This window comes from Ochlerotatus camptorhynchus, unplaced genomic scaffold (genome assembly GCF_037179485.1).
Source record: "Ochlerotatus camptorhynchus isolate MF236.1 unplaced genomic scaffold, CSIRO-AGI_Acam_v1.1 ptg000556l, whole genome shotgun sequence".
In the NCBI taxonomy this organism is placed as follows: domain Eukaryota; kingdom Metazoa; phylum Arthropoda; class Insecta; order Diptera; family Culicidae; genus Ochlerotatus; species Ochlerotatus camptorhynchus.
The window spans coordinates 496,404-522,426 of record NW_027041039.1 but is presented as its reverse complement, the minus strand read 5'-3'; the positions used below and the strand labels follow the sequence as shown (position 1 = coordinate 522,426).

At 39.1% G+C, this 26,023-nt stretch overlaps 1 protein-coding gene across 1 annotated transcript in view; it reads right to left on the bottom strand.

Moving 5' to 3' along the window:
• Positions 1-21,880, bottom strand: part of LOC135713473 (nuclear receptor subfamily 2 group E member 1-like) — a 54,236-nt gene extending 32,356 nt beyond the window's left edge. Inside the window, exons 1-3 of the mRNA XM_065236598.1 lie at positions 21,810-21,880; positions 1,590-1,728; positions 1,377-1,492 (exon numbers count right to left, since the gene is read on the bottom strand). Of these exons, the coding sequence (XP_065092670.1) occupies positions 1,377-1,492; positions 1,590-1,726 (253 nt within the window). The 5' untranslated portion in view covers positions 1,727-1,728; positions 21,810-21,880. The remainder of the gene's footprint in view (positions 1-1,376; positions 1,493-1,589; positions 1,729-21,809) is intronic.
• Positions 21,881-26,023: the final 4,143 nt, after the last annotated feature.

The window sequence follows — 26,023 nt, the reverse complement described above, 5'->3', positions numbered from 1 at the left end:
TTTCTACACACTAATCCAGATTTCAGTTTGGTCAAATTTAAACAATCTGTAAAAAATTAAAATATTTAAAATTTAATTCGAACTTGCACAGACTTTGTTTCATTGATTCCTTTCGGTTACGATCATTTGAAATTTTTCCAAGTTTTCAGCAATTCAGAAACCCAATAGATCAATACGAACTCCTATAAAATAATCAAACATAATTCAAAAATAATTTCAAAGTTCTACAAGCATTGTATGATAACTGGCAGTTGAGATTTCCACAAGATATTATTTTTCAATTTAGATTAGTTGCAAGTCCAATCGGACGCGTAGGCCTTCCACCGACAAACCGACATGAATGATCATACAAATTACAAAGAAATTTCTGATCAAAGTGCAAAACTGACATCTGCCGCCGTGTTCGCGGAAAATATTTATCCTACCCGCATAAGCGCGAACCATAAATTGACCTTACCTAAAATGGTTATAAATTGTTTATAATCCCTGCTAAACTTCAACTGAAATGGTTATGGAACTTTACATGAACGTTTAATGATAAAGTTTTAACCTTAAGTATTATAGTTTTTTGGAAGTGGACCTTACAAATAATGGGTTGTTAAGAACCATTACCATTCAAAATTCTTGTTTTCTCCATACATTTTCGGAAAGAAAACTATACTAAAACCTTTTAACTTATGGTTTGAGAACATTAATGGTAATGGTTATGGTAACCAGTAAGGTCCATGAATGGTTTTGTAACATCGATCAACTTTATGTGGAATATATCGCGAATTGGTTGCCTGTAAATTACTGATTACCAATTCACGATATATTTCACGTAAAGTTGAGCGATAATACAAAACCATTAATGAACCTTACTGACTACCATAACCATAACCATTAATGTTCTCAAACCATAAGTAAAAACGTTCTAATATAGTTCTCTTTCCGAAAATGTATGGAGAAAACAAGAATTTGGAATGGTAATGGTTCTTAACAACCCATTATTTGTAAGGTCCGCTTCCAAAAAACCATAATACATAAGGTTAAAACTTTATCACACAAACGTTCATGTAAAGTTCCATAACCATTTCAGTTGAAGTTTAGCAGGGATTATAAACAATTTATAACCATTATCGGTAAGGTCATGTGATGGTTCGCGTTTATGCGGGTAGCCACGATCAGGTGTACACAATTTATGAGCTGATCCTCGTCCAATCTATTTCGGACAAATTATTTTTATCTGGTTAAAACATTTTTATGGTTTTGACAAATGGGATCGCTCCACATTTGAATCGGCCGATATGGATTCTCTATCAAGAGTTAAGTTTAAGTTTCATGTCGGTATGTCGGTGGGCCTTCTTCACAAGTTTAGCAAACGACATAAAACTTACCTTCACGACGCATGTTTGCCTGCAAACACTTTGAGAATCGGCATGCCTGGCACTGGTTACGTCTTGATACGTCGACAACGCACTTTCCACCCTCTTTGCACACATATTCGAGATTTCTGTAGAGGAATGATGCGAGGACAAAGGAGAAAAGATACATAGTTATTCCCTCACGCTTCACCATTCACATGTTGAGATGCTATTTACAAGTTGTACCTTCTGATGCTACGCTTGAAGAAGCCCCTGCAACCGTCACAGGATGGAACTCCGTAGTGCTTACCCGACGCTCGATCGCCGCATACCTTACAGAGGGCACCTGGTCCGTTCGATAGCTTGAGGGTTGGTTCAACCATTGCTGGATGGGACAAAAATTGGAAACGATTTAATATTTTATGATCTCTTGAAAAACCGTGATAGGCTGGATAATTTAGTTCGTCGTTTCATGACGTGCAATTTTCGATGTTTTGAATCCTAATCGCATTTCAGGTGCCAATGTTCACAGTGACACTGTTTTATGCAAATTTATCAATCTATCACTAGATTGAACGGAATCAAAGTTCTATTGATTGAAACGAACATTCTGCCAGTCATCATATTTTCTTTTGAATTTCCCTCCCGTTACTCACCCCGTGTCGATAATCAATGGATAGTTTATAATTCATACCGTGCTTCACTCCAGTTGTTCAGTCAATTGCACACCTGTTCGGCTGCTGAAACACATGCGGTGGTCAGTATCTCCCAATCTCTCTACCAGGAGTGGAAATACCACTTTGGGACACACGTAATGATTATAACCTTTCAATCAAACTAACAACAGACATAACCTCTTACCCCTTTTTCGTACCCGGCCGAACGAGCGGGAAAAGTCAAAACGTTTACCATTCAATTTTCCGCACGCGCCTTTGTTTTGATATGCTGGAGGAAATTAGTGTTTTGGTTCATACGAGACAATCGAGGAAATCCAACCCCCCAACGAGAACAGCTGCGGAAACCGCACCATTTACCACTAATTACATTGGTTTCGCTTTGTCTCCTTTCTGGTCCCGGGATCGCTGGCTGTTGAGGTTGATGGAAATTTAATGTCTCTTACATCAATTATTCAATTGTTAATCAAAGGAGTATGCCCTCACATGCATACATGGTTCAGCGGGGTGCAAAGGTCTGACTTTTACAGCACACCAATTGGAGTTAATATTTCACGAGTTCAGGTGAACAGCGATTCACGTTACAAACAAAGAGTGGAAAAAATGACAAAGATTTTTTTCTGTTTGCGCCATCTGCTGTCCCATCCATCATAAAACTTATTTTAAAGACAGTTTCCATCGTTTTTGAAACTTTTAGCAAACTGCGTCACATATGGGATCCATACGTTGGCCAACTATCGGCGAAAGAAAGACTGTTAATTTTTTTCATGAGTCATGAGGTTGTATCTCCGTGTCATCGATTTTCATGGTTTATCATTTTTGAATTACCTAAATTTCAATCAACCCTTCGATTTGAGTGAACGAACATGCCCAACAGCACGTTGATACATAACAAATCGCCCTTATTGCATGCAGATTAAAGCTGACACTAGCATAAGACGTTGTGTATCACTTTTGCTTTAGATTTGGACGAAGGTTTCCACCGACAAATGTAAATAAAAATAGAAGCAATTTTAAAACAAAGAAATAATTAGTGAAAGTTGAATGGTAATTTTCAAGTTAACAGCCAATATAAATACAGTATTAATAATTTTGTCAGCCAAAATCTCGTTCCATAGTTTATTAAGGAATACCACGATCACGCCACTACCTAAAATAGGTAGAATCTTGAGCTTCCATTTCCCGCCGGGTTTCACCATACCAAGATTCGGGAAATAAAATGTGATTACGCGGGAGTTCCCGGGATCCCGTTTTGTGAATAAAGATATTAAAAAATGTTAAAATTTGTTGGTTTCAATTGTTTTATTTTATCGGTTATTTGTAGGTATGTGTGTTTTAATCAATTGTTCAATTTCACTGTTCATTTCTTTTAAGGGATGATTCACTCAGCACGTGGCTTCCGTGGGGCTAGATAAAATTAAGTTAAACAAGAAAACTCATTTTTGTGTAATCCTGATCAAGAATTCATTGAGTTAAAATTACCTAACGATCAATCGACTGGAATAGGTAAAATTTACCTAATGTTGCTTTTATGATGGTCGTAGGGTTACTAGAAGTTCAAATTTAAAATAAATCCCCTTAAAATGTACTTCTTGATATGCTTTTTAAAGTGATACGAAGTACTATCGGTTGTACTTGCGCCATTTTGAAATGTTACACTTGAAATTTTGAGCTTAAAGACTACACAACTGACGATAACTTTTGACAGAAGACTAGTACTGGTATAGTGTCTTTGGAGAAAATGTGCATTGTAATATTAAATACAATTTTTTTTTTACATTTTAAAATTTAGTTTATTTAGTTGATTTTGTTTAAAACTAACAACAGTATAAATAATTACATTTCAACTTGTAAATGAAAATCCAGTTCTCCTACGACTACTGCGTTATCACAATCTATGATAAAGGTGACATAATTAATAAAATGTTTAAGGATTTCAATTCTTTGTCTTCTGCCTACTCTGTCCAAAACTGGATGTATTAGGTCCTCGAAAGAGAGAGGTCTCCGACCGCCAAGGATAGTCGCTAAAACGTTCTGCAAATGCGGCCACGCCGCCGTCACTCGAGGACACTCGCTCAGTTTATGCTTCAGTGTTTCTGTTGCTGTATTGCAGTGTAAGCACTGCTCGCTGTCCACGCGCCGAATGGTGTGCCATAGCAGTCTGTGCTCAACTTTCTCGTTGACGAGCAAATACCAGCTGCTACGTTGGGCTGATGACAATTTTCTGCTTCCAATGTTGAGCCATACGCGCCTCCAGTTCACTGCAGGATGTCGCAATTCGACTCGTGGTTGGTCAGTTTGTTCGAGGTAAAAACGATGGATTTGATCGGAGGAAGGATTTTGCTGGATTTGGGGGGGCAAACGAGGGTATGTTTGCAGGATAGTTTTTAGGCAGTGAAGGTCAGCAGGGGGAGGGTCAGGATTTGTATGAGAGAGGAAGGAATTGTAGAAGGGAATGGAGCTGATCTCCTGGAGATGTCGGTTGATCAGCAGCGCTTTTGCTTTCAGCGCTGGCAGCTGCAGTTTCAGTCCTCCTTGATCACGTGGTCTAGCCAGTTGTTGCATTGGCACACGCGCTGGCTGTCAAAGCGTTCCCATGGTTGCTGTTATTTTGGCCGTATGGACACAGTACAGTGGCAATATGGACGACAGATACCATACCTTGGCCGTGATGAAAGTGTTGAGAAGAAACACCTTTTGATGAAGGGTTAGCGTGCGCATCGAATGCAGCCACACCTGATGAGCTATCCTGCCTACCACTATATCCCAGTTGAGGGTGATCATGAGCCGTATAGAGTTAGCAAAAATCACACCCAAAATTTTTATATGGGTTTCAGTCTTTATCCAATCAATTTGAATCGGATTACCATTGACGAAGCCGACATCAATGGACGTCGTCTTACTCAGGTTGAGGACTGCTCCAGACACTCGTCCGAAACCAAGAAAAAGATCACGCATTGTTTGAATCTTGTGTGTCGATGTGGTGATAACGCTTATATCATCCGCGTATGCAACAATCAAGTCGGTGCCGCATACTACCTCGAGTGAATCTACCAATGGATGTAGATACAATACAAACAAATGCATCGATATTGGGTCCCCTTGTCTCACCGATCGCTGGATGGGGAACGATGTCGTCAGTTGCCCGTTTATCAACAAGCGGGAAGAGGATAGAGCTGCGACATGTGAGAGCAAATCGACGAGCTGACTGTTGATGCCGAGAGAACGCATGTTCTCAAAGAGAAATGAGTGCCATACTCGATCGAAGGCGTGATCCAGATCGAAGGAGACTGTTTGCGTACCTTCAAGTGAGCGATCCTATCCTTCAGTGCTAGCGTGGCTTAGAAGATATTGTTGTGTGCATTCGAACATTTTTGAGCATTGCTGAGAATGTGGTGTGCTCTCATTACATTTTCTAGGTGCGCTTTTAGTATGCGGGACAGCAGTTTGTAGTCGAAATTGAGAAGAGAGATAGGTCTGTATGATCCTACAGTGTTACCAGCTCCTTTCTTCTTCACTAAGACGATAACACCTTCAACAAATTCCGATGGAAAATTAGACGCTAGCGCCTCGTTCAGAAGGAGATTTAGCTCCCGATGGATGACGTCAAATGCTCGGAGGTAAAATTCCTTCGGCAGTCCGTCTGGCCCCGGTGACTTTTTAGAAGCGCTTGATTTTATAGCGGCCCATATATCTACCGCTGTGATCGCGTCCATGCATGCCTCGTTTATCGCATCGTTTTCTGGAATTACCTGGTCACACTGAAATTCGTCGGACTGAACTATTTCGCCACCTGGAACCGAATACAATTCCGAGAAATAACGATGAACGTGGTTCTGAATGGTTTGCGAGTCGTCCATGACTTCCCCTCTATCGCCATCCAGCCGTGCTATCGTTGTCCTTTTTCTTTTCCTTTCACCGAGCTGGAACACGGACATAGGTTCTCCTGATACGAAATGCTCGTGTATACGAACGAAGGCTTGCGTGAAGCGTCTCTGCAGAGCGAGCATTTCTCCCTTGAGGCGGTTTATAGTTGATAACATTGCCGGATTTAGGTAGTATCCGTCGTTGGCCTGTTGGCTGTCGCAGTTGGTTATGAAGGGATTGCTGCGCATGATGAAACTCGTCGTACGCTTGTTTCGATTTCCAACGAAAAAAACTTGCAACTTTCGGCTTACCGCACGTCTGCCACCAGTCCATCCAGCTTCGGTAGTTGCGTCTTTGGTGAGTCCAAAACTGCCAACGTGTCTGCAACTCTGCCATATTTTCGTTGGTTATGAGATGGGGACGAAGCGACAAGAACCCGCGCCCTTGTGTTGGACCAAGATGAGGTAAACACACTCGAGCTGTCAGAGCCATGTGATTGGTGAATGAGCATGCGTGCGTGTGTGCAGTTCGCAGCTGCTCACACAGTCTACTACTTACATAAATACGATCTAATCTTGATGAAGAATTTGCCGTAATATACGTGTGACCAGGGTCTCCAAGACGAAGTTTTAGCCACGCGTCATGAAGCTGAAGCTGTTGTACGGTGGCTTGAAGAGAAGAGCTCATATTACATCCAGTCGCATCGCACTGCCGTAGCACACAATTAAAGTCGCCTGTGAGAATTACGTGCTCGGTGCGGTGACGGAGGTAGTAGGCGATGGTGGTATTAAAGAATCGCTCTCTCTCTGGGCGCGGAATATTGTTCCAGACGGGGCATAAACACAACAAAACTTGGTATCGTGAACACGTACAGCGACCAGGCGTCCATCTAGGCTTCTCTCGACATCTGAGAATGGTATTTGATGTTTTAATGCGATAGCGGTACCTCTCCGGTATAACGTTGAAACCAGGCAGGGTAAGCTGCTCATTTTCTACCTCTTGAAGAAATACGATGTCAAGATCCATCGTTCGGACAAATGTTTGAAGATCGTTTAGTTTGGTCGTGTTCGTGATGGTGTTTATATTCACCGTAGCAATATTGTAACTGGTGAAGAGGACGGTTTAGAGGTTGGATTCTTTGTCGTGTGAGTCATCGCCGGTATCACTATCATTTTTTTGCCAATCGGTCTTCGTGAACGCCTGCTGGACGTTGACGAATCGGTCTCGTTGCCGTCGCTTTTTTGAAGCGACCCCGATTTGCGCGTTACTCTCGTCTATGTGTTGCTGTCGTTTTCCTTTTGCTGGACGTCTGCTGGTTTCGCGAAGTCATCGAAATCGATTTCTACAGTCTCAATACCAGTAATAGGCGGCATTAAGCCGCTCGAGCACTGTTCAACATTTGTTGATGTTGATTCTTTTGTCTGTAACTGCTTTTGAGCTCCCGGTTTCGGTGTGACGGGTAGAGTATGTGGCTTCGGGTCAATTGGACGCGGTCTGTTCGGACGTGGAGGATTTGGTCGTAGCGGATTCGGCCGTGGGAGGTTTGGACGTGGCGGAGTCGGTTTTTTTGTGACGTCAGCGTATGAAGAGCTGTGTGTAGCAAGTTTTTGGACCAGCAGCTTTTTATTCTGTACACACGAGATGCCATTGTGTATGTACTCGCCGCAGTACCGGCAGGTTTGCTGCTGGCCGTTGTACGACACGAGTGTTGTTTCACCGTCGATGGTAACGTACGATGCAATACCTTTTTTAATGGTCATCCGCACGATACGGACACCGGTTGGTAGGCCAGGAAAAAAGTGCTTCTCGTCCGATACCTCCTCTCGGATCGAGAGTATCTCCCCGTACGCGCTGAGAAACTTTGTTATTTTCTCGTTCGAGACGTCTTCTGACAGATTAAAGAGCCTCACTACCACCGCTCCATCCTCCATCACCAATCGTAATTTGTAGGACTTCCCATCGACTGTCAGCTCGTGCATGTTGTCGTTTCCCTCGACGACTTTTTGTGCCATTTCGAGGCACGCGGCTTTAACGAAGGCAACTCCGGTGTTGCGGCTGTATTGAATCCGCAAAACCTCTTCTCGTTTCATGCCCAGCGTCTCTCCAACGAACTGGTGGACCTCCTCGGACGATGGCTTCTTCGACACGTTCGCATAGTCGATGCGAAATGTGTTTTCGCGGCGTATTATCGTGGACATTGGCACGCGATAGCGGCAAAACGCGTCACGAAACTCACGGTGATCACTCACTCACGGATACGCACTTTTATTTTGAAAAATAATCCTAAATAGCCGGCAAATGGCTTCCGCAGACAAACTCGATACACGCATCTGTTCTTCTCGGAAGTTGAGAGCTAACTGGATACAATCGCTCTGAATATAGTAGGCCAAAAAAGTGATGTTCAAACAAAAATTGACAGATTTGGCTTTTGTTTTCTTATATGGCTTATATCTCCAAATATAGAAGAGATAAACGAAAACGATGTTCTAAGAAAGTTTTCTAGTTTTGTATGGTTCACAACTTTGTAGAACATTTAATTTCTCTATCTATTGAAATAAAAATAGTTAGGTACCAAATTACGTTACTGGTAGAATTTGGCGTTTAGAACACAACCAACGCGGATAGAGCTCACAAGAAAATGTTCAGAAGACATCAATACGCTATCTCTAATATTTTTCGAGTTATTAATTTATTCCACCTAATTTTGCTTCCTGGACCACTGTGCGTTGGGTGAAAATTTGTATAACTTTCTTTTTTTAGAATGGAAATCAATGAATATAGGGCAACCAATTGAAAGTAATTTATAGCATTTATTAACCACATGCGCAACCACTCGTCCACTAGAAACCACGCAGCAAACCAAACCATCATCCTCTATATTCCAAATTCGGGTTTTTTGGGTACTGATGGTTGATACAAATATGCAATAGAAGATACAAGCTAAGATTTCTTTAACCAATGGAACAAAAACTACTCACAATTGTTACCGTTTGGGTAGTTTACCCTACATCACCAGCACTGAGCAATGAGAGTGAGTGTAGGTATCGGCAATCCATCCTGCTATTAAGTATGGACGAGCAAGGCCGACTGTTGCTAGCAATATGATATTGAGTTATTTATTATATAAAGCTATTTATTTAACTGTTATACCGAAAGTTATTGTTTATTTATATTATGTTCTATGTTATAAAACTTAATTTATTAAAAACAAATGAAAATGTGTCAAATATAGCAGAACAGATTAAAAATACCACTCCAAAGAAACGGTCAAATTTAAATTATCAGAACACAATTTGTTAAACATAAAGTACACTCCCCATACCACCACAATCAGGATCGGATCATAGAAGATGGAATGGAAAGTATGACGGGTGAAAACAGGGAGAATGGTCAAATAGGAGAAAATCGAGGTTACTACTGGGTCAGCTCGAATGGGCAAGTTCTTTTCCACTTCAGCTCTTGTCGAAGGAGGTTTGGAGCAAAGTTCACAGATAAAAGTCAAAGTGTTTAAACAATTCAAGTGTTCAAACAATTCAAGTCGAAGTGACTTTCCAGTTAAGTGATAAAAAAAAAACCTCAGGAACGCGTTAATCAAAGAATCAGGTAACAATCCTAACCCAACTGCCCTGTAGTTTCCCTATTATAAGACCTCCCATTGTTTTAACCCAAGTACCTATTGTCCTTAGTTTAAGTCTCCGCTGACTCTCACCCGTGGGAAGAAAAGAGCTAGACGAAAAAAAGCGACACGTAGATGAATGAATGCTGGTGTTTAAAATCTCGTTTGTTTGGTTTGCTTGTGCGAGTATAGTCCATTCTATCAGAGTCGATGTTATAATAGTCCCGCCTAGAGAAAATGTTCCGAACAAGCAGCACTGTTTGTGATTTACTTTTCGTCAGAGTAAACGGCAACCAGATTTTTTGCGTTAGCATCGGATGACTTTCCCTTAGAATCGAAAAATTTCATGTCGATAACGGAGCTTCTGGGAGACAAAAACATTTATAGAACCTATAGTTGAAGATGCTAATTTCAAATAACAGACTGTAGTGGTAATTTTTATACGATAGATGGAGTAGATTTTTTTTTTTTCCTTTGCTTTGTTTTTTTCCGTCGATCTTGTTTTCCGTGCTGAGCACCAATGCTACCGACGTGCCAGGAAGGCAGCTCCCACACCTGGACCCTACCTATCGACCCATCAACTCATGAACCGGGGACCAACGGCTTTACTTCCCATCCGAAGGAAGACGTGATCAGAGATGTTATGCCTCAGAACATCCCGGCGGCGCCGACTGGGATTGAACCCAGGCCTGCTGGGGTGAGAGGTAATCACGCTTACCACTACACCACCGGCGCCGTTAGATGGAGTAGATGAAAGCATAGAGTTGATAGTTCCGTTAGAGTACGGCAGTGTGAAGATTGTATATAGATATTAGAGAAGCGAGCTAGGACAACTTTTAAGGAAGGTACAAATCGGTTTTTTCATCTCTATTTACCAAACACTCACAAATAGCCTGTTACCGACTGTTTATAACGATCTCCTATCCGCAGTGCAAAAGTTACTCGACGATGCTCCCGCAGTTTGTATTACATGTGATGGTTGGACCAGCATGAATAACACAAGCTTTTTCGCGTTAACTGCTCATTTTTTTGACTCTAAAACGGTGCTCAAATCTGTTTTGTTGAAATGCTCGGAATTTCCCGGCAGACATACGGCGAGAAATATTTCTGTATGGATCACATCAGTCTTGACGAAGTTTTCTATCAATTCCAAAGTAGCAGTTCTCGTAACTGATAATGCGTCAAATATGAAATCAACTGTCACACTTCTCGATGTACCTCATTTAGGGTGTTTTGCACATTCGCTCAACCTTGTCGTCCAAACTGCCATTTCAACATCTATGAAAGCTGTTGTTGATAAAAGCAAAGCAATCGTGCAATACTTCAAAAAAAGTAGCCATACTCTTAGCAAACTCAATGAAATGCAGCAGAAACTAAACAAGCAGCAATTAAAGTTGAAACAAGACGTTCCAACTCGTTGGAATGCCACTTACGATATGTTGGATCGAATCCTACTAAATAGGGAGGCTGTCGTGTCTGCTTTGGCACTTTTGGAGTCTAACTTGTCCTTGGAATCTGACGATAGGATAGCGATCGAACATTCAGTTAAAATTCTCAAAGTATTTTACGATGTAACGGTTGAAATATCCGGGGAGAAAACTGTATCGTTGTCTAAAACTGCTGTGCTTTCGCGATTAATGACCAGACATCACAGGAGTGGAACTTCGAATCAGAAAGTGGCTCCACTGGTCATTTGCGAACACTAGCGCACCTAGTGGTAGAAGGCATCTTCGGCCTGCAGTTAAGATAGGCAGCATGCTATGATAGTGTGAGTGCACATAGAAAGCCCATGTGGAACGCTACCACATCACATCGCTCGTTGAGCAGAAAAACGAGCACTTTTTGATTCACCGATTTGTTTGCACTTCCCCTTCTGTTCTGTGCAGACATGTTCGACAGTATCTGGAGCGAGAAAAAGAATACCAGGGGGTCATTGAAAAGCTCTGTAATCAACTGACTGCGGGACTGGAGAAGCGTTTTTCCGGTCTAGAGTCAAACGAGCTAGAAGCGCAATCGATACTACTGGATCCTCACTTCAAAAAGCAGGGGTTCGGAGATGACAGCAAATACAACTATGCATACCAGTCGTTGATAGAGAAGTTGAGAATGACAGACGCTAAACCGACGTCTTTGGAACAACCAGATAAAACCAGTAGTGATGAAGCACAGTCATGTGTATGGGAGGAGTTTGACGAGCTGGTCGGGAAACTACAAGCCGCGCATGATCCATCAGTAGCTGCAATCGTGGAGGTGGACAAGTACCTAGCCGAACCACACTTGCTGAGGATGAGCGACCCATTGTTATGGTGGGAAGAAAGGAAATCCATCTATCCTAGACTCTACCAAATGGTTTTGAAAAGGCTGTGCATTCCGGCCACTTCGGTTCCTTGTGAAATGATTTTTTCAAAAGCGGGACAGATCTGCAGTGATAGACGCAGCAGACTTACATCGGGAAACATGGAGAAAATTATGTTCTTAAATCAAAACTTGCATTGAAATACTATGTAATAGACATGTATTAGATAAATCACATCAATAAACACACATGTGTGTTATTCTTTTCATTAAATACTGACTTAAACTTCATCTTAATTGTCTCTTCCTTTATTACACGATCTGAATTTACCATTTATTTAAAAAGAGCCGGTGAGCCATTAAAATGAGCTGGTTCATTAAATTGAACACATGGTTCTGAGCCGCTCACTGTAATGAACCGTTTTGACTACCACTAGACCTGGGGCATTGCCATAATAGAGAGCTCTGCTCCTACAGAAGTAACACAATTTACCAGCATCAAACCGGTTTTCGTTACAACTTTTCTTGTCAATATGTAAAAAACATTAACGAAGACTAATGCGAGGACTAATGGAGCACGAAGGGAGGCGATCGAGCACAAAAGGTTGCTATGATTTTCATCCAAAAATAAGTTAAAAGTATCCATAGGTGAAAACATGACGAGTGAGTACTTTTAACTGAAAATTGAGTTATTTTTTACTTTGTTCGCGGCGTGTTTTAATTACATGAAATATATTGATAAATATTTCAAGATATTCCTCGTTAATTATTTTATGCAACACTATTTACGAACATGTAACTTTTAAATAAATACGGAAAGTACTATATCAATTGATAATCAAAAATATTAAAATGTAACGTCTTGAGCTTAACAATGATTACCGGAAAATAAGCTTAACATTTAGTTCATCTATTATTATTCAATAGAAGAGTAAATTTGATCTAACGCTGCTCTTATGATTCACTCAACGTCGGAATAGTACAGCCCAACGTTGAGTTTTTTTAAACCTATTTTTGAGATTTTTTTTCTTTTTCATTCACGTAGACTTGTATTTCATCTCACGCAACCGAGCAACTTGCAGACCATATTTGCTACATTGAATGAAATTTGTCAGAACTTTACATGATATATAATGTAAACGTATATGATATGTCACGCTCCATTTATGTGCATCATGTTGAACAGAAATTTACACTACTTTTTCGAACTGTGCAGATCCCGGTGCAGTTAATAATTTAGTTGTGTGTGCTGCTTCTAACTAATTTCAACGAATATGATTCTCATTAGATAAATTCAACAAATTCGCCACCATGTAAAAGCAATATATAACTCGGCTTTAATATGATGCTGTATAGTGATTATGAGATAATTGGAAAAATGTTGAATAAGCGCCTTTCTTCAAGTCCACACACATCTAAACAGCTGAATAACAGCTGTATAAAAACGTTAGAGAATATGCAATAAGGGCTTGTCCAAAAAGCCAAAAGTAGCTGACTAAGTTCGCCAGATTTGCTTGTATAGAGGTTGAGTAAAAGTTGCTTCATATCGTATAGTATTTGAATACACCTTGAGGCTGTATAAATGAAATTGTCAAAGCGTTTACGTTATGAAAAATGTTAGTTGTGAAGGGAGACAGCAAACTTTTCTATCTCTATCTAAAAAAGAACGATGTGCAATGGAATCGATTTTGCGTCGCATCAAATCTCAGCTGCTATTTCAAATGCGATGAGTAGTCTCTCAGTATCAAAAGAGCTTGTAAAATCAATATCAACGTGATATTTTGTTCCAATGTCACGCGTGGTATTGAGAGCTAGTTAGTTAGTTATCTTTATTAAGGAGACTTTCAGCCGAACGCTGGTTCGTCTCCGGCTGGTGTTGAGAGCGTATGAGAGCAAAAAAGTATAATTTTGCCAATACTAATGCCATCACTGGTGAAGAGTGTTTTAATAAAATTCATCTTCAAAGGTTTGACACATATTTGATCCGTTAATGAAGGTGAGATGCGCCAATATTGACGTCTGAAGGTGGTTTGAGTTTTTTTTAGTCATAACAGAAGTCCATTCAAATTTACTAAAACTTTATAATATAGTTTTGGAGCGAAAGTGTTCCGGAGGCGAACCAGCCCCAGGCTGAGAGCCACCTTAATAAAGAAATCTTAACTAGCTTTGTAGCGAATTTTAACGCACATTTAAATTAAATTGGTTTTACTTACGATATCTTTTCATAATAAATATACATCAAGTTCTGCTGAGTTACCTATTATGTAGCAATGGATGTATTGGTTGGAACGATGGAACAATTGGCTGGTTCTAGTTCACAAAAAAAAAACAGTCTTCTGCTTTGCTCATTGACTTATCGATAAACAAAAGCGATAAACAGCTGCTAAAATGAACAAGCGGCTCATGTGTGTTTTAATAGGTGCAATATCCTACGCAGGTGTGGAAGCTGCCTTCCTGCACACTTTATTCGAGCACTTAAAAGGACGTTTACTACCACTCGAACTTTAAAATAAAACATTATTTTGAGATTTCTTCTTCTAGAACCTCGAGAAAAGTAGCCAACATTTGTGCGTTTCTTAAAAAATATAAATTATTTGGTCCAGTTTTGTGAAATCGCTGGTAGAAAGTCACGCCAAAACTGCTTGACAAAGTGGTCAATTGGCACTAGATTGCGGAACAGAGACCGACGTTAAATAAAGGAAAGAAGATGAAGAAAACGAACAAGAACCACATCAAGTTTCCGACGACGACTTTCTGGGACTGGGTAAATACAAACGATAGATGAGGTTCATTCAAAAAGAGTTCTCTCTCTCTATGAGTTGGTTGGAAGCTTGCACTCGGTTTCAAAATCATACTTAAATTTAATAGTGAAAATCATAGTGACATTTCGAAAGTTATTTTCAATATTCGAAAATTCCGGGATGTGGTACGTGAGATCGAACCTGGCGTTTGTTTTTCCTGTGCATATAATCGGTTGCTGATCTGGCCAAAACCAGGCCCAAGAGACAATTTCTAGTTCCTATTATTTGCCGCTGATAAGCTGTTCCGAAGCCAAGTAGAACCTCCACGAGGCGTCCCATCATTCGTTCAGTCGCAGCGTTGAACCTGGCTATTGGCCACGAAAAGGCTTGCCAATGCACATCAAAAATCGACTACATACATCCGAACATTTGTTTATCTCAAATCGACAGAAGACATTCCGCGCAACTACCATAAACCGGACTAGTTCATGTTGATCTTCGTCAAGCTTCGTCTACAATTTGGACTTCTGCATCAACAAATGTCAAGCAGCCTTCAGGTTCAATTGGCTAAACTTGGTGAGTTCGTTCCATTTTGTAAATTTTTATCTTTTCAAACCAGTAACGTTGGGAGATCACCTTTTTGTGGTGCGTTACTGGTATAAGATCTACCACCGAACCCTAGTCGTGACAACTTCAAACTAGGGAATCAGGATTTTCCAGTTATCAAAGGATCACATTTTAGTCCTTGTTACTTTTTATGACTTGATAATAGTGACAAGACTCGGGTAGTGACCACCGCCGTTATGCATTTCTATATTGTATAGGGGAAATGTCTCTACACACTTAGAAATTTGTAAAATCTTACCGAAATCTCAACAGCTGAACGTTCGGTAAACAGTTTTGCAGATTTCCTGTAATTTTTCACAAATATCTGTGAATTTTTCACAGATATCTGTAAATAATTACAGGAAAACTGTAAAATTGTTTACCGAACGTTCAGCTGTTGAGATTTCGGTAAAATTTTACAGAAATCTGTAAAATAATCCTAGTGTGTAATGTTGGCCTATAGATCTAAGATTGGGCCCATCGCTAAAAATCTGCTATTTATCAATTTTATCTAGATGAACGCGTTATTGGGATGTTAATAATGGATATTTTTGGTTTCTATTGAAAATTCAGTCGATTGCTGAATTTATGTATGGGCCCAAATTAGGGACACTTAGGCCGACATTACCTGCATTTCCTCTATATTTCAAATCAAAAATATTGTTTATGTTATGTTAAAAATATTGTTTCTTTTCCCTTTGTCCTTATCCTTTTCCTTTCCCTCTTCTCTTTTCAGAAAGCGAGTAATGACGCTATAGCCATAAATCATAATAGGCTAGGACAAGAGTTAGTGCTCATGCCCCAATCGTCAGAAGAAAATGGAGCATCACTTAACCTTTCTAGCTTTGATGCTTCCAACGACCAACCAATGATATGATTACCAAATCGGAACGTACAGTACGAGATCCCAACTAACAATTTTCGCAATGTAAACGCTTTACTCATTTCATTTATACAGCCTCAAGCTGTATTTAAACGTTATACGATATGAGGAAACCTTTACTCAACCTCTATGCAAGCAAATCTGGCGAACTTAGTCAGCTACTTATGGCTGTTGGGACGGTTGGGACAAGCTCTTATTGCATATCCATTAACGCTTCTATACAGCTGTTATCCTGCTGTTTAGTTGTGTGTGAAACTTGAAAGGCGCTTATTCAACCTTTTCCCGGTTATCCAATAATCACTACACAGCTTTCTCTTGAAGCCGGGTTAAATACTGTTTGCGCTTTTTTTATGAAGGAATTTATTGAGTTTATTTTGCTGTGAATCAAATTAATCGAAATTAGTTACAAATCATCACAATTATTTACCCTGCACCGGAACCTGGGAATCGAACTCGAGATGACCTCATTGGCAAACCTTGACACTACCAACTGTGCTACGCCAACACTTTGAACTTATGTAAACAAATCAACATTCCCTTCTACAACAAAATTGCTGAGTAGAGGCTTTATAATAGTGCACACGAATCACTTTTCTCGACTAGTTATAAAAGAGCAGAGTAAAAGCTGTAAAACTGCACACGTCTAAAAATAAACCTAGTTGACTGTGAAAATGCTTCCAAAGTTGCTCTAATACAGTTTATAAGCTGAGTACAGGTTGTTTAGTTGTTGAAAAAGCACTTTTGATGTTTATGTTATTCAGCAAGAGTGGTTGGTTGTTTAAAAGCCATCAAATGAGTAATATATTCACTTTGTTAGCTTTGTTTTGCAGCTACAAGTTGAAAGTTGATTAGTGTGTGTATAGAAGTGACATTAGCGTTTATTGGCTTATTTTATTCAGTGCGACTGACAAATTGAATAATGGTTGTGAGAAAGTTGAGTAAACGCTCCGCAAAACTATTTTGCTAGCTTTTGCTTGTAGCGGTATCTGCAGCTTCTTTTCAGCTACTTTACAGCACAACGCTGGAAAAGTTGGCTTACAAAGCTGAAAATGTTAGTTGGGATGTCCACGTGTCATCCATTCATTGGATTCTGAAGCATCGTGTTTGAATCTTCGATTTAAGCAGGCCCGATGTTTTCTGAATCATCTTGCCCCTTAAATGCTGCATTCGTTTTGATATGTGTGACAGATCTTCGATGTGAAACATATATCAAATAGACAAGAAAAATGATGTAGGTGTATATATCACTTTCCAGGATGTTTTCAAGAACTGGCTGTGTTGGTGTTAGATTAGATTAGATATTCGAAAATTCCGTGATATCGATCGATTGGTTTTCAAACAGAACTCAGTCACGGTTGCCAAAATTTAACTTCTAGTCTGTCAGAATCTCGGATAGGACGGTTATTCGATAACTTTCCATCTGTCACTTTTAACCACGAGTTAAATTTAACTCGCCAATTGGGAGAGTTTATTTTATTCGATTCATCGAAGATTTACTCTAAAATTACATTTTTTTTTCGCTCTTCATTAAAATCAAAAATCATTTTATTACTTGAAATCTTATTTTAAGAAAACTGGCTGCTAAGACTGAAATATATACACGTTTTTAGTTTTAATACTTTTTCTCAAGCTTCGATATTGCATAAAGCCATTAATGCCCCTTCGCTAATTTTAAACTTCTATTTCATGCAGCCGGTCTCTAACGGAACTATCTACCTGCAGTCTTCTAAGACCATTCTCTAGCTAATAAATTATCACACTAAAGCATCATGTCAGATAGCATTTCCAACCAACTCTGATAAAGTCATTGTTTTTTTAGATCTAGTATGTTTTAAGCATCTTCCATTTTTTCAGGGAATTTTTTAAACCCTGGAAACAGGACCAACAATCAATACGAAACTAACGATTTTAAATTGATTCACTGCTTGAGTAGCCTATTGGTCCCAAGTACTTCTATGGCGTACCCCATTCTAGTTGAAATTCTATTACTACACTATGTTTGTTTTGATTCGCTATGAAAGTTTGACAGATAACATCAAGGGTGTGTGGATTTATGCAGAACATGCAGGGGTGAGTGAAATAGCTTGGGACTGCTTGGGACCGTTGTTCTGGTACTGAGTGAGCCAAAAATAATAATGATTTTCTTCGGGACCCAGTGGTCTTAGAGTTACCTCTATGACAGGACCCTCTGCTTGTTACACTCAGAAAATGTTTCACTTTTTTTTTTTAATAATTCGTTTATTTTTCCAGGCTCATTTGCTGTAGCTTTGCGGAGCCGATATTCATTGTTTAGATAAAAAAAATTACTTAAAACTAACGTTAGTAAAGCGTGGGCCAATTACTCGCGGCTATCTCGAGGTTAGGGGTAACAAATTGTAACAAATGGATGGCAGGGTAGGGATTGTGAACACAAGGTTTGGAGAGCAATGTGCTCTTGATCTCGAACTAGGCGACACTCTGATGAAAAAGACAAACATGGGGGTACACCGATGGGCAGCTAACAACTTGGGAGAACAAAAGATGACACTAACTACTAAATCCTCAAATATATCCGTTTTAAAAACACATAAATTAAATTCAAATAATCGAGGTCTCGGCTCGCCAAGACATCTCTAACGGGTATCGCGGGTTGTTTTCCTCGGGTCCTGAGGGATGTGGATAACTCAGATCTGGCAACACGGTGTAAGGTACACGACCAAACAACATGCTCGATATCGTGATAACCACTGCCAAACGCACATAAATTGCTGCCTGAGAGCCCAATTCGAAAGAAGTGCGAGTCTAACGAGCAGTGATTGGACATAAGCCTTGATATAACGCGTATAAAGTCGCGGCTCATGTCCAACCCTTTGAACCATGGTTTCCACCTGTGGGAGAATAGAATGTAACCATCTTCCCAATTCCCCATCATTCCATTTTTGTTGCCAACTGATGAGGACTTGCTGACGAGCAATGGAGAAAAATTCGTTGAAGGCGATTTGTCGCTCAAAAATATCGCCTTCCATAGCGCCCACCTTAGCCAGCGAGTCCACTTTCTCATTACCCGGAATAGATCAATGAGATGGCACCCAAGCCAAGGTGATAGTATAGGACCAGTTAGATAAAGCACCACACCAAATCCAGTGGAAGCATTTATGGTTGGGTCAAATGTGGGTCATCTGTGAAAAATCTTTTATCGTTACTTACATGGTGGTACTTGATTGCAAAAACTGAGGGAACAACCATCGACCGATGGTGATCTGGTATTCCATGGATTTCTTGCATCATGGTCAGATCAAAATTTACAGAGGAACTATAGAAGGCTTGAAAGCAATCACGATTGGAGATTAATGAAGAAGGAGTTTTTCACTTAGATGTTACATGAAAACATATATAGATTTTTTCCATCTAGTTTTTCACGTAAATTTCACGTTTTTCATATGTGGATTGGTTTGAAAGTTTTTATCCACATACAACTCTAATAGGTAGTATAGGATTAGGAAATAAATTTCACTTTATTTTCATTTAGCATCTAAGTGAACATAACTCCAAGTGAAAAGATCTTTGCCCAATCCACTAGAAAACAACATAGATTTTATGGTTCTTTCTAAGTAAATTTTATTATGTTTTCACTTAAATTTTAGTAAGTTTCTTCGTAGCATCATCCATTGTAAGGAATTTAAAAATTATTTTTCGAGATAATAAAAATGTTTTTGTTCAGAAAGCTGATAATATATTCCTATTAAAAAAACCCAAATAATGTAACTATTCCACAAATGGTTTGAATGATACCCACACACGTCGTTAAGCAAAATAACCATAACAATTTTATTAGGGATATCTTATGTATTTCAGCAACTTCCGGCCAGCTGCACATCCTCTGCCAATCTTTCGGGTGAGATCATTCCTCATTCTAAAAACATACCATAAATAAATGGTGTATCATAACCAGGCATGGAAAATCATTTGCATTCATTTCATACATTCATTTGTCCCTAACTTTTTTCATCAACAGCATTCCGCAAAATGATGTAGAGAATTTTTGTAGGTTTTGCTATTAGCTACAACTTTTGCTCATAACTCAAATCTGTATCTCTTATGCATTACGAACTAGAGCGGGCAGAACTTGTTACTGTTTTTTAGTGAATGTAAAATACATTCACTGAAAAACAGTAGTGGCTTCTGTTCACTCTGGTTCGTCATACATAAGAGATACGAATTTGACTTGTTGACAAAAGTTGTAGCTAATAACAAAACCTACAAAAGCTCAACTAATAAGCTGTGTTAGCGCTGCTCTGGAAGCAATTTTACAGTCAACTAGGTTTATTGTTAGACGTGTGCAGTTTTACAGCTTTTACTCTTTACAAAGCTGAATTAATTTGTCGAGAAAAGTGATTCATGTGCACTATTATAAAGCCTCTTCTCAGCGATCTTTTTGTAGAAGGGCATGTAAATTTGTTTACGTCAGATCAAAGTAGTGGCGTAGCGAAGTATGCGGTCGTCTTGAGTTCGATTCCAGGCTCCGGTACAGTGTAAATCATTTGGTGGTGTGCTTATAACTAATTTCGATTAATTTAATTCGCAGTAAAATAAACTTGATAAATTCCTCCATAAAAAAAGGCGTAAACAATATTTACCCTAGCGTCAAGAGAAAACTGTGTAGTGATTATTGGATAATCGGGTAAAGGTTGAGTAAGCGCCTTTCAAGTTCGCACGCAACTAAACAGCAGAATAACAGCTGTATAGAAGCGTAAATGAATATGCAATAAGAGCTTGCCACTACCGTCCCAACAAGCCATAAGTAGCTGACTAAGTTCGCCAGATTTGTTTGTATAGAGGTTGAGTAAAGGTTTCCTCATATCGTATAACATTTGAATAAAGCTTGAGGCTGTATGAATGAAATTAGTAAAGCGTTTATATTGCGAAAATTGTTAGTTGAGTATCCACGATATATGTGAACATTAGACTGATGCAAAATTTGAAATGTTCGCTCCACAGTGTTCCAACGGTTCCAAATCGGGTCCTGATTAGCCTCCCAAAATTTAAACTCATTTGGTAAGAAACTGACTTGGCACAAACCATTTGAAGTTTATATGGAAATTGCTATGGGAAAACCTAAATTTTGGATCATATCTATCTCAAAATTCACCAGTTCACTCTGCATAAGAAAATGACAACTGCGCTTGATGAAAATTTTCTCAGCTACAACTTTGTTCAAGACCACTTTTCGATTAAATGTAAGGAACATAAGTTATTAATGATTCCAGTCACTGATGTCTTATGATTATGCTCAATTGGTGTTTCTGGGGCGTAGAATAGGTCACAAAAATCATGGCTACTATGTCACACTGCAGAATACAGTGTTGCCCACAATACTGCTGCTTAATCATGCCATAAGATTATCAATCTCTTAATCAATCAATACATATTTAGTTTGACACTTGGCAAAGTTGTAGTGGTTTGTGCCAAGTTAGTTTCTTACTAAATAAGTTCAAATTTTGGGAGCCTAATCAGGATTCAATTTGTAGCCGTTTGAGCACTGTGGAGCGAAAATTTCAAATTTTGCATCAGTCTAGTGAACATCCCCTGACTGTAGTATCCACAGCAATGTTGATATTCTTTCATCCTAGAACTACCCGCATAATTTTAAGATTCTTTTACTATGTGCAAATGACGACGGATCACCTGTATCTTGTACCGAATATCACAATTAAAGATGTATAATCACATGCACAAACACTTTTAAGTATGCTTCAGAAATGCTCAACATCATGGTTACGCAATAAAATATGTTCGGAAGCTAACCTGAAGTCTAACCACAAATTCACAGTAATCCACTTTTCTATTGCACAGTTTCACAATTCACTAAACGCGGAACTACCACTCACGAGTGTGCTTCCGGTTCGCCGTTCCACGAGCAATTGATCTATCGTTCGACAGGAGGAAGCAAACACTCACTCGAACCCAATTTGGTGACCGCCGAGTCGTGATCCAATGTTCGCCCTTTTGTCGCGCTCGCCACCAACACCGCACGCCATATCTACACGGATCCAATGGCACTTAGGCGCGGAACCAATCAAACGCGCTCTTCGGCATATCCTTTACTAGCGTTCACCGCACCACAAACATCAACATATGATATTGAGATCCTTTGCTGCAAGCAGCGCGCATATTCCATCAGCGGAGGGACGTGAAAAGTAGGTGTGGTTTGGTCTTCTCGCGACCGACGATGACTTTTAGCCCCTCGATGATGTAGTTTAAAATAACAACGAGAGCAACGTGCATTATTAGGGACACCACCGGGACGCGTGAATCGCGCTCATTGCGAACGAGCGAGACGGGCGTCCGGTCGTCTGTCTGGCTGTTTGTTCGCAACAAGGATACGTGAGAAGCATGCACGTGGCGTGTGCTCTAGGTATGTAGGGATGATGTTTAGATCAACAAATCAAATCGGAACCTTACGAAATTAAATTGGCTTATTTCTTGACTAGCCCATTGGTCCCAAGTACATCTATGAGCGTACCACATTCTCGTGTTAGAATCTGTCAAAGTTTGTGTTAGTTTAGAATCGCCTTATAAATTTGATAGAATTTAATTAGAGGTTCGTAGATTTTTCTTCAACTAGGTGCTTCAATTAGCTTGGGACCGAAGACCTGGTACTTTCTGAACCAAAAGATTGAGCATTTTTCTTTGGGACACATGGTCTTAGTGTTATTCTATGTTTAGATGGCAACCGTGCAGACCATATTTGCTACATTGAATGAAATTTGTCAGAACTTTACATGATATATAATGTAAACGTATATGATATGTCACGCTCCATTTATGTGCATCATGTTGAACAGAAATTTACACTACTTTTTCGAACTGTGCAGATCCCGGTGCAGTTAATAATTTAGTTGTGTGTGCTGCTTCTAACTAATTTCAACGAATATGATTCTCATTAGATAAATTCAACAAATTCGCCACCATGTACAAGCAATATATAACTCGGCTTTAATATGATGCTGTATAGTGATTATGAGATAATTGGAAAAATGTGGTGCTGGTTCGTCTCCGGCTGGTGTTGAGAGCGTATGAGAGCAAAGAAGTATAATTTTGCCAATACTAATGCCATCACTGGTGAAGAGTGTTTTAATAAAATTCATCTTCGAAGGTTTGACACATATTTGATCCGTTAATGAAGGTGAGATGCACCAAATTGACGTCTGAAGGTGGTTTGAGTTTTTTTAGTCATAACAGAAGTCCTTTCAAATTTACTAAAACTTTATAATATAGTTTTGGAGCGAAAGTGTTCCGGAGGCGAACCAGCCCCAGGCTGAGAGCCACCTTAATAAAGAAATCTTAACTAGCTTTGTAGCGAATTTTAACGCACATTTAAATTAAATTGGTTTTACTTACGATATCTTTTCATAATAAATATACATCAAGTTCTGCTGAGTTACCTATTATGTAGCAATGGATGTATTGGTTGGAACGATGGAACAATTGGCTGGTTCTAGTTCACAAAAAAAAACAGTCTTCTGTTTTGCTCATTGACTTACCGATAAACAAAAGCGATAAACAGCTGCTAAAATGAACAAGCGGCTCATGTGTGTTTTAATAGGTGCAATATCCTACGCAGGTGTGGAAGCTGCCTTTCTGCACATTCGATTGCCGTCAATGGATGGCAATCGATGTCCGTCGGTGATTAACCAGCTGGTACTTTCTGAACCAAAAGATTGAGCATTTTTCTTTGGGACACATGGTCTTAGTGTTATTCTATGTTTAGATGGAGTCCACAATGTAACATTTATTGTATCCACAATAGCCTCTCACCAGGCCTCTCACGGAAAATACATCCAATCAGCTGCACATTTCATTCAGCTGATTGTATAATCACAGACAAACAGACGTAACTCTTTGAAAAACTTGTTCTTGAAAACATAGTATCTCAAAACATATAACCTCAGTAACGACATCTATCTGGCTTCTCGCGGAAAACAAACTTGCTCGCCTACTTGTAAACAATATTGCATAAAATTTCTATAGAATATATAGAAACGTCAAAGTGATCCGATGCCAGCGCTGCGGCGAGTAGTTCGCGGAACTGATAATATTCAAATCAACCGTTAAATGCATGAACGAAGATCCACAATGAAGAGTTACGTCTGTTTGTCTGTGGTATAATGTTATGTTGTATGATGTACACTAAATGTTCGAACAAATTCACATATATTGCATTGTATCTGATTTTAAATATTACATCTCCTTAATATTTCATACTTGAATTACTGTGTGTTTTGTACACACATTTATTAATAAGCTGATACTTTGAGCACCCCTATCAAACTGATCCTTAAGGTGAGAGGGAGAGCAAACTTTGACCAAGGAGCATGAACGTTTGGAGAGCATGACGCGTATGGAAGAGTGTGCTAATCAAATGAGAATCATATCATCAGCACCAGCCAAAAAGTGTGGGTCGATAACATTCGTCTTGCTTTTATAAGTATGCACCGTTCTTGCATTCTAAATGGCTTCCAGTTGGAGTACGCTCCTCCTTTTTCCGTGGTGTTATCAAGCATTGCTAATTAAGCATAAATGTTTATTATTTATGCAATCTTAGCCACTGTGGCTTATCTTAAGAAACCTTGTTTCTTGCGAATGCAAGGTTCTATTTTATTCGAAAAATATAATAAGATCTGATGCCTCATTAGGGAACCAAGTCGAAACGAATGAGGCTTCTGACCCCTTATACAGTGTGTGTTAGAACAATAGCACCATCTAAAATTATACCGCCACTACAGGGTGATTCAGAGTTATTGTGACCGATTTCACAACTATGCAATTTTTAATGGGTGCTATGGTTTATGGAATGTAATAAACATAAAATAAACACTACTTTTTCCTGAAGTTACAGTTTATGGTCTGTTCCAGCTACATTTTCTTATGGTTGATCAAATATTCGAGACTATATTAAACTGTTACAAAACATTTCGAATAAAAGTTGTAAAAAACTTGTACAACGCTTACGTGTTTCGCTTATGGTTGCTTTATGTTTTTACATTTGGCACAAATAGAAGAAAACTAGGGGCATCCCACTCTAAACTATAGCTCTAGTATCAATTAAGTATTTCGAAGTATCTGATAAGTATTCTTAAGTATTTTTAAGTATTTTAAGATTTGGATTTTTTAATCGTAGTGACCGGCTACTAATGTAGTTATTTGTTGTTGTATATTCCGTTACTTTTAATCACGTTTTAAAGCATATTAATGCTAGTTTCAATATGTTTTAAATTAAATGAAGTAGTGAAATTCAAAGATTATAAGTAAGTATTTTAATTCTAGTTATGAAATAGTTCATCAAAAACATTTTACTTTCAGCGAACCAGTTGGAGCAGGGATAGCGAATTATTTATGATTTCGAACTGGCTGATTAGTACGATATCAAACTTTTGAATTATATTGCGTAGCTGGAGGTTAATGGTGCCGTTGTCGTCCGAACTCGTAACTAGATTTCAAACTGAACTGCCAAAATAAAAGCGTATGTTGAATGTCAATTCGGCTAAGAACTATCGCAAGCTGCATGATTATGAAATTCTTGACTTTAAGCAGGCCAAGGATGCTAGGACTAGAGTCGGTGTATAATGAGTCACGCCAAGAGTGAAGCCAAGTCTACCTATGGAACTGTCAAACCAGCTACCTATCGTGCAAAGAAAACAAACTTTACGATGCTATGAAAGGTCCACAAAAGGTATTGCAATAAAATATAAAATAAAATCGAAGAAATGATAATAAACACGCAGTGAGCATTCAATTGTCATGGGATACGTTTGGTAATGATCAGTAATGAGAATTTCTACTATGTTTTGTTAAGATAATTTGACAAAATCCCTGATATAATAATTTACTACAGCCGCTATTATTTTTTCTCGCTAGAAGTCATTTGAAGTTAATGTAGAAGTCCTCTGTTGCCAAGTTTAAAGAAAGGGAATCTTTCGAAAACCGTGATGCGAGTTCAACTGTTTTTCTCTTGGCGT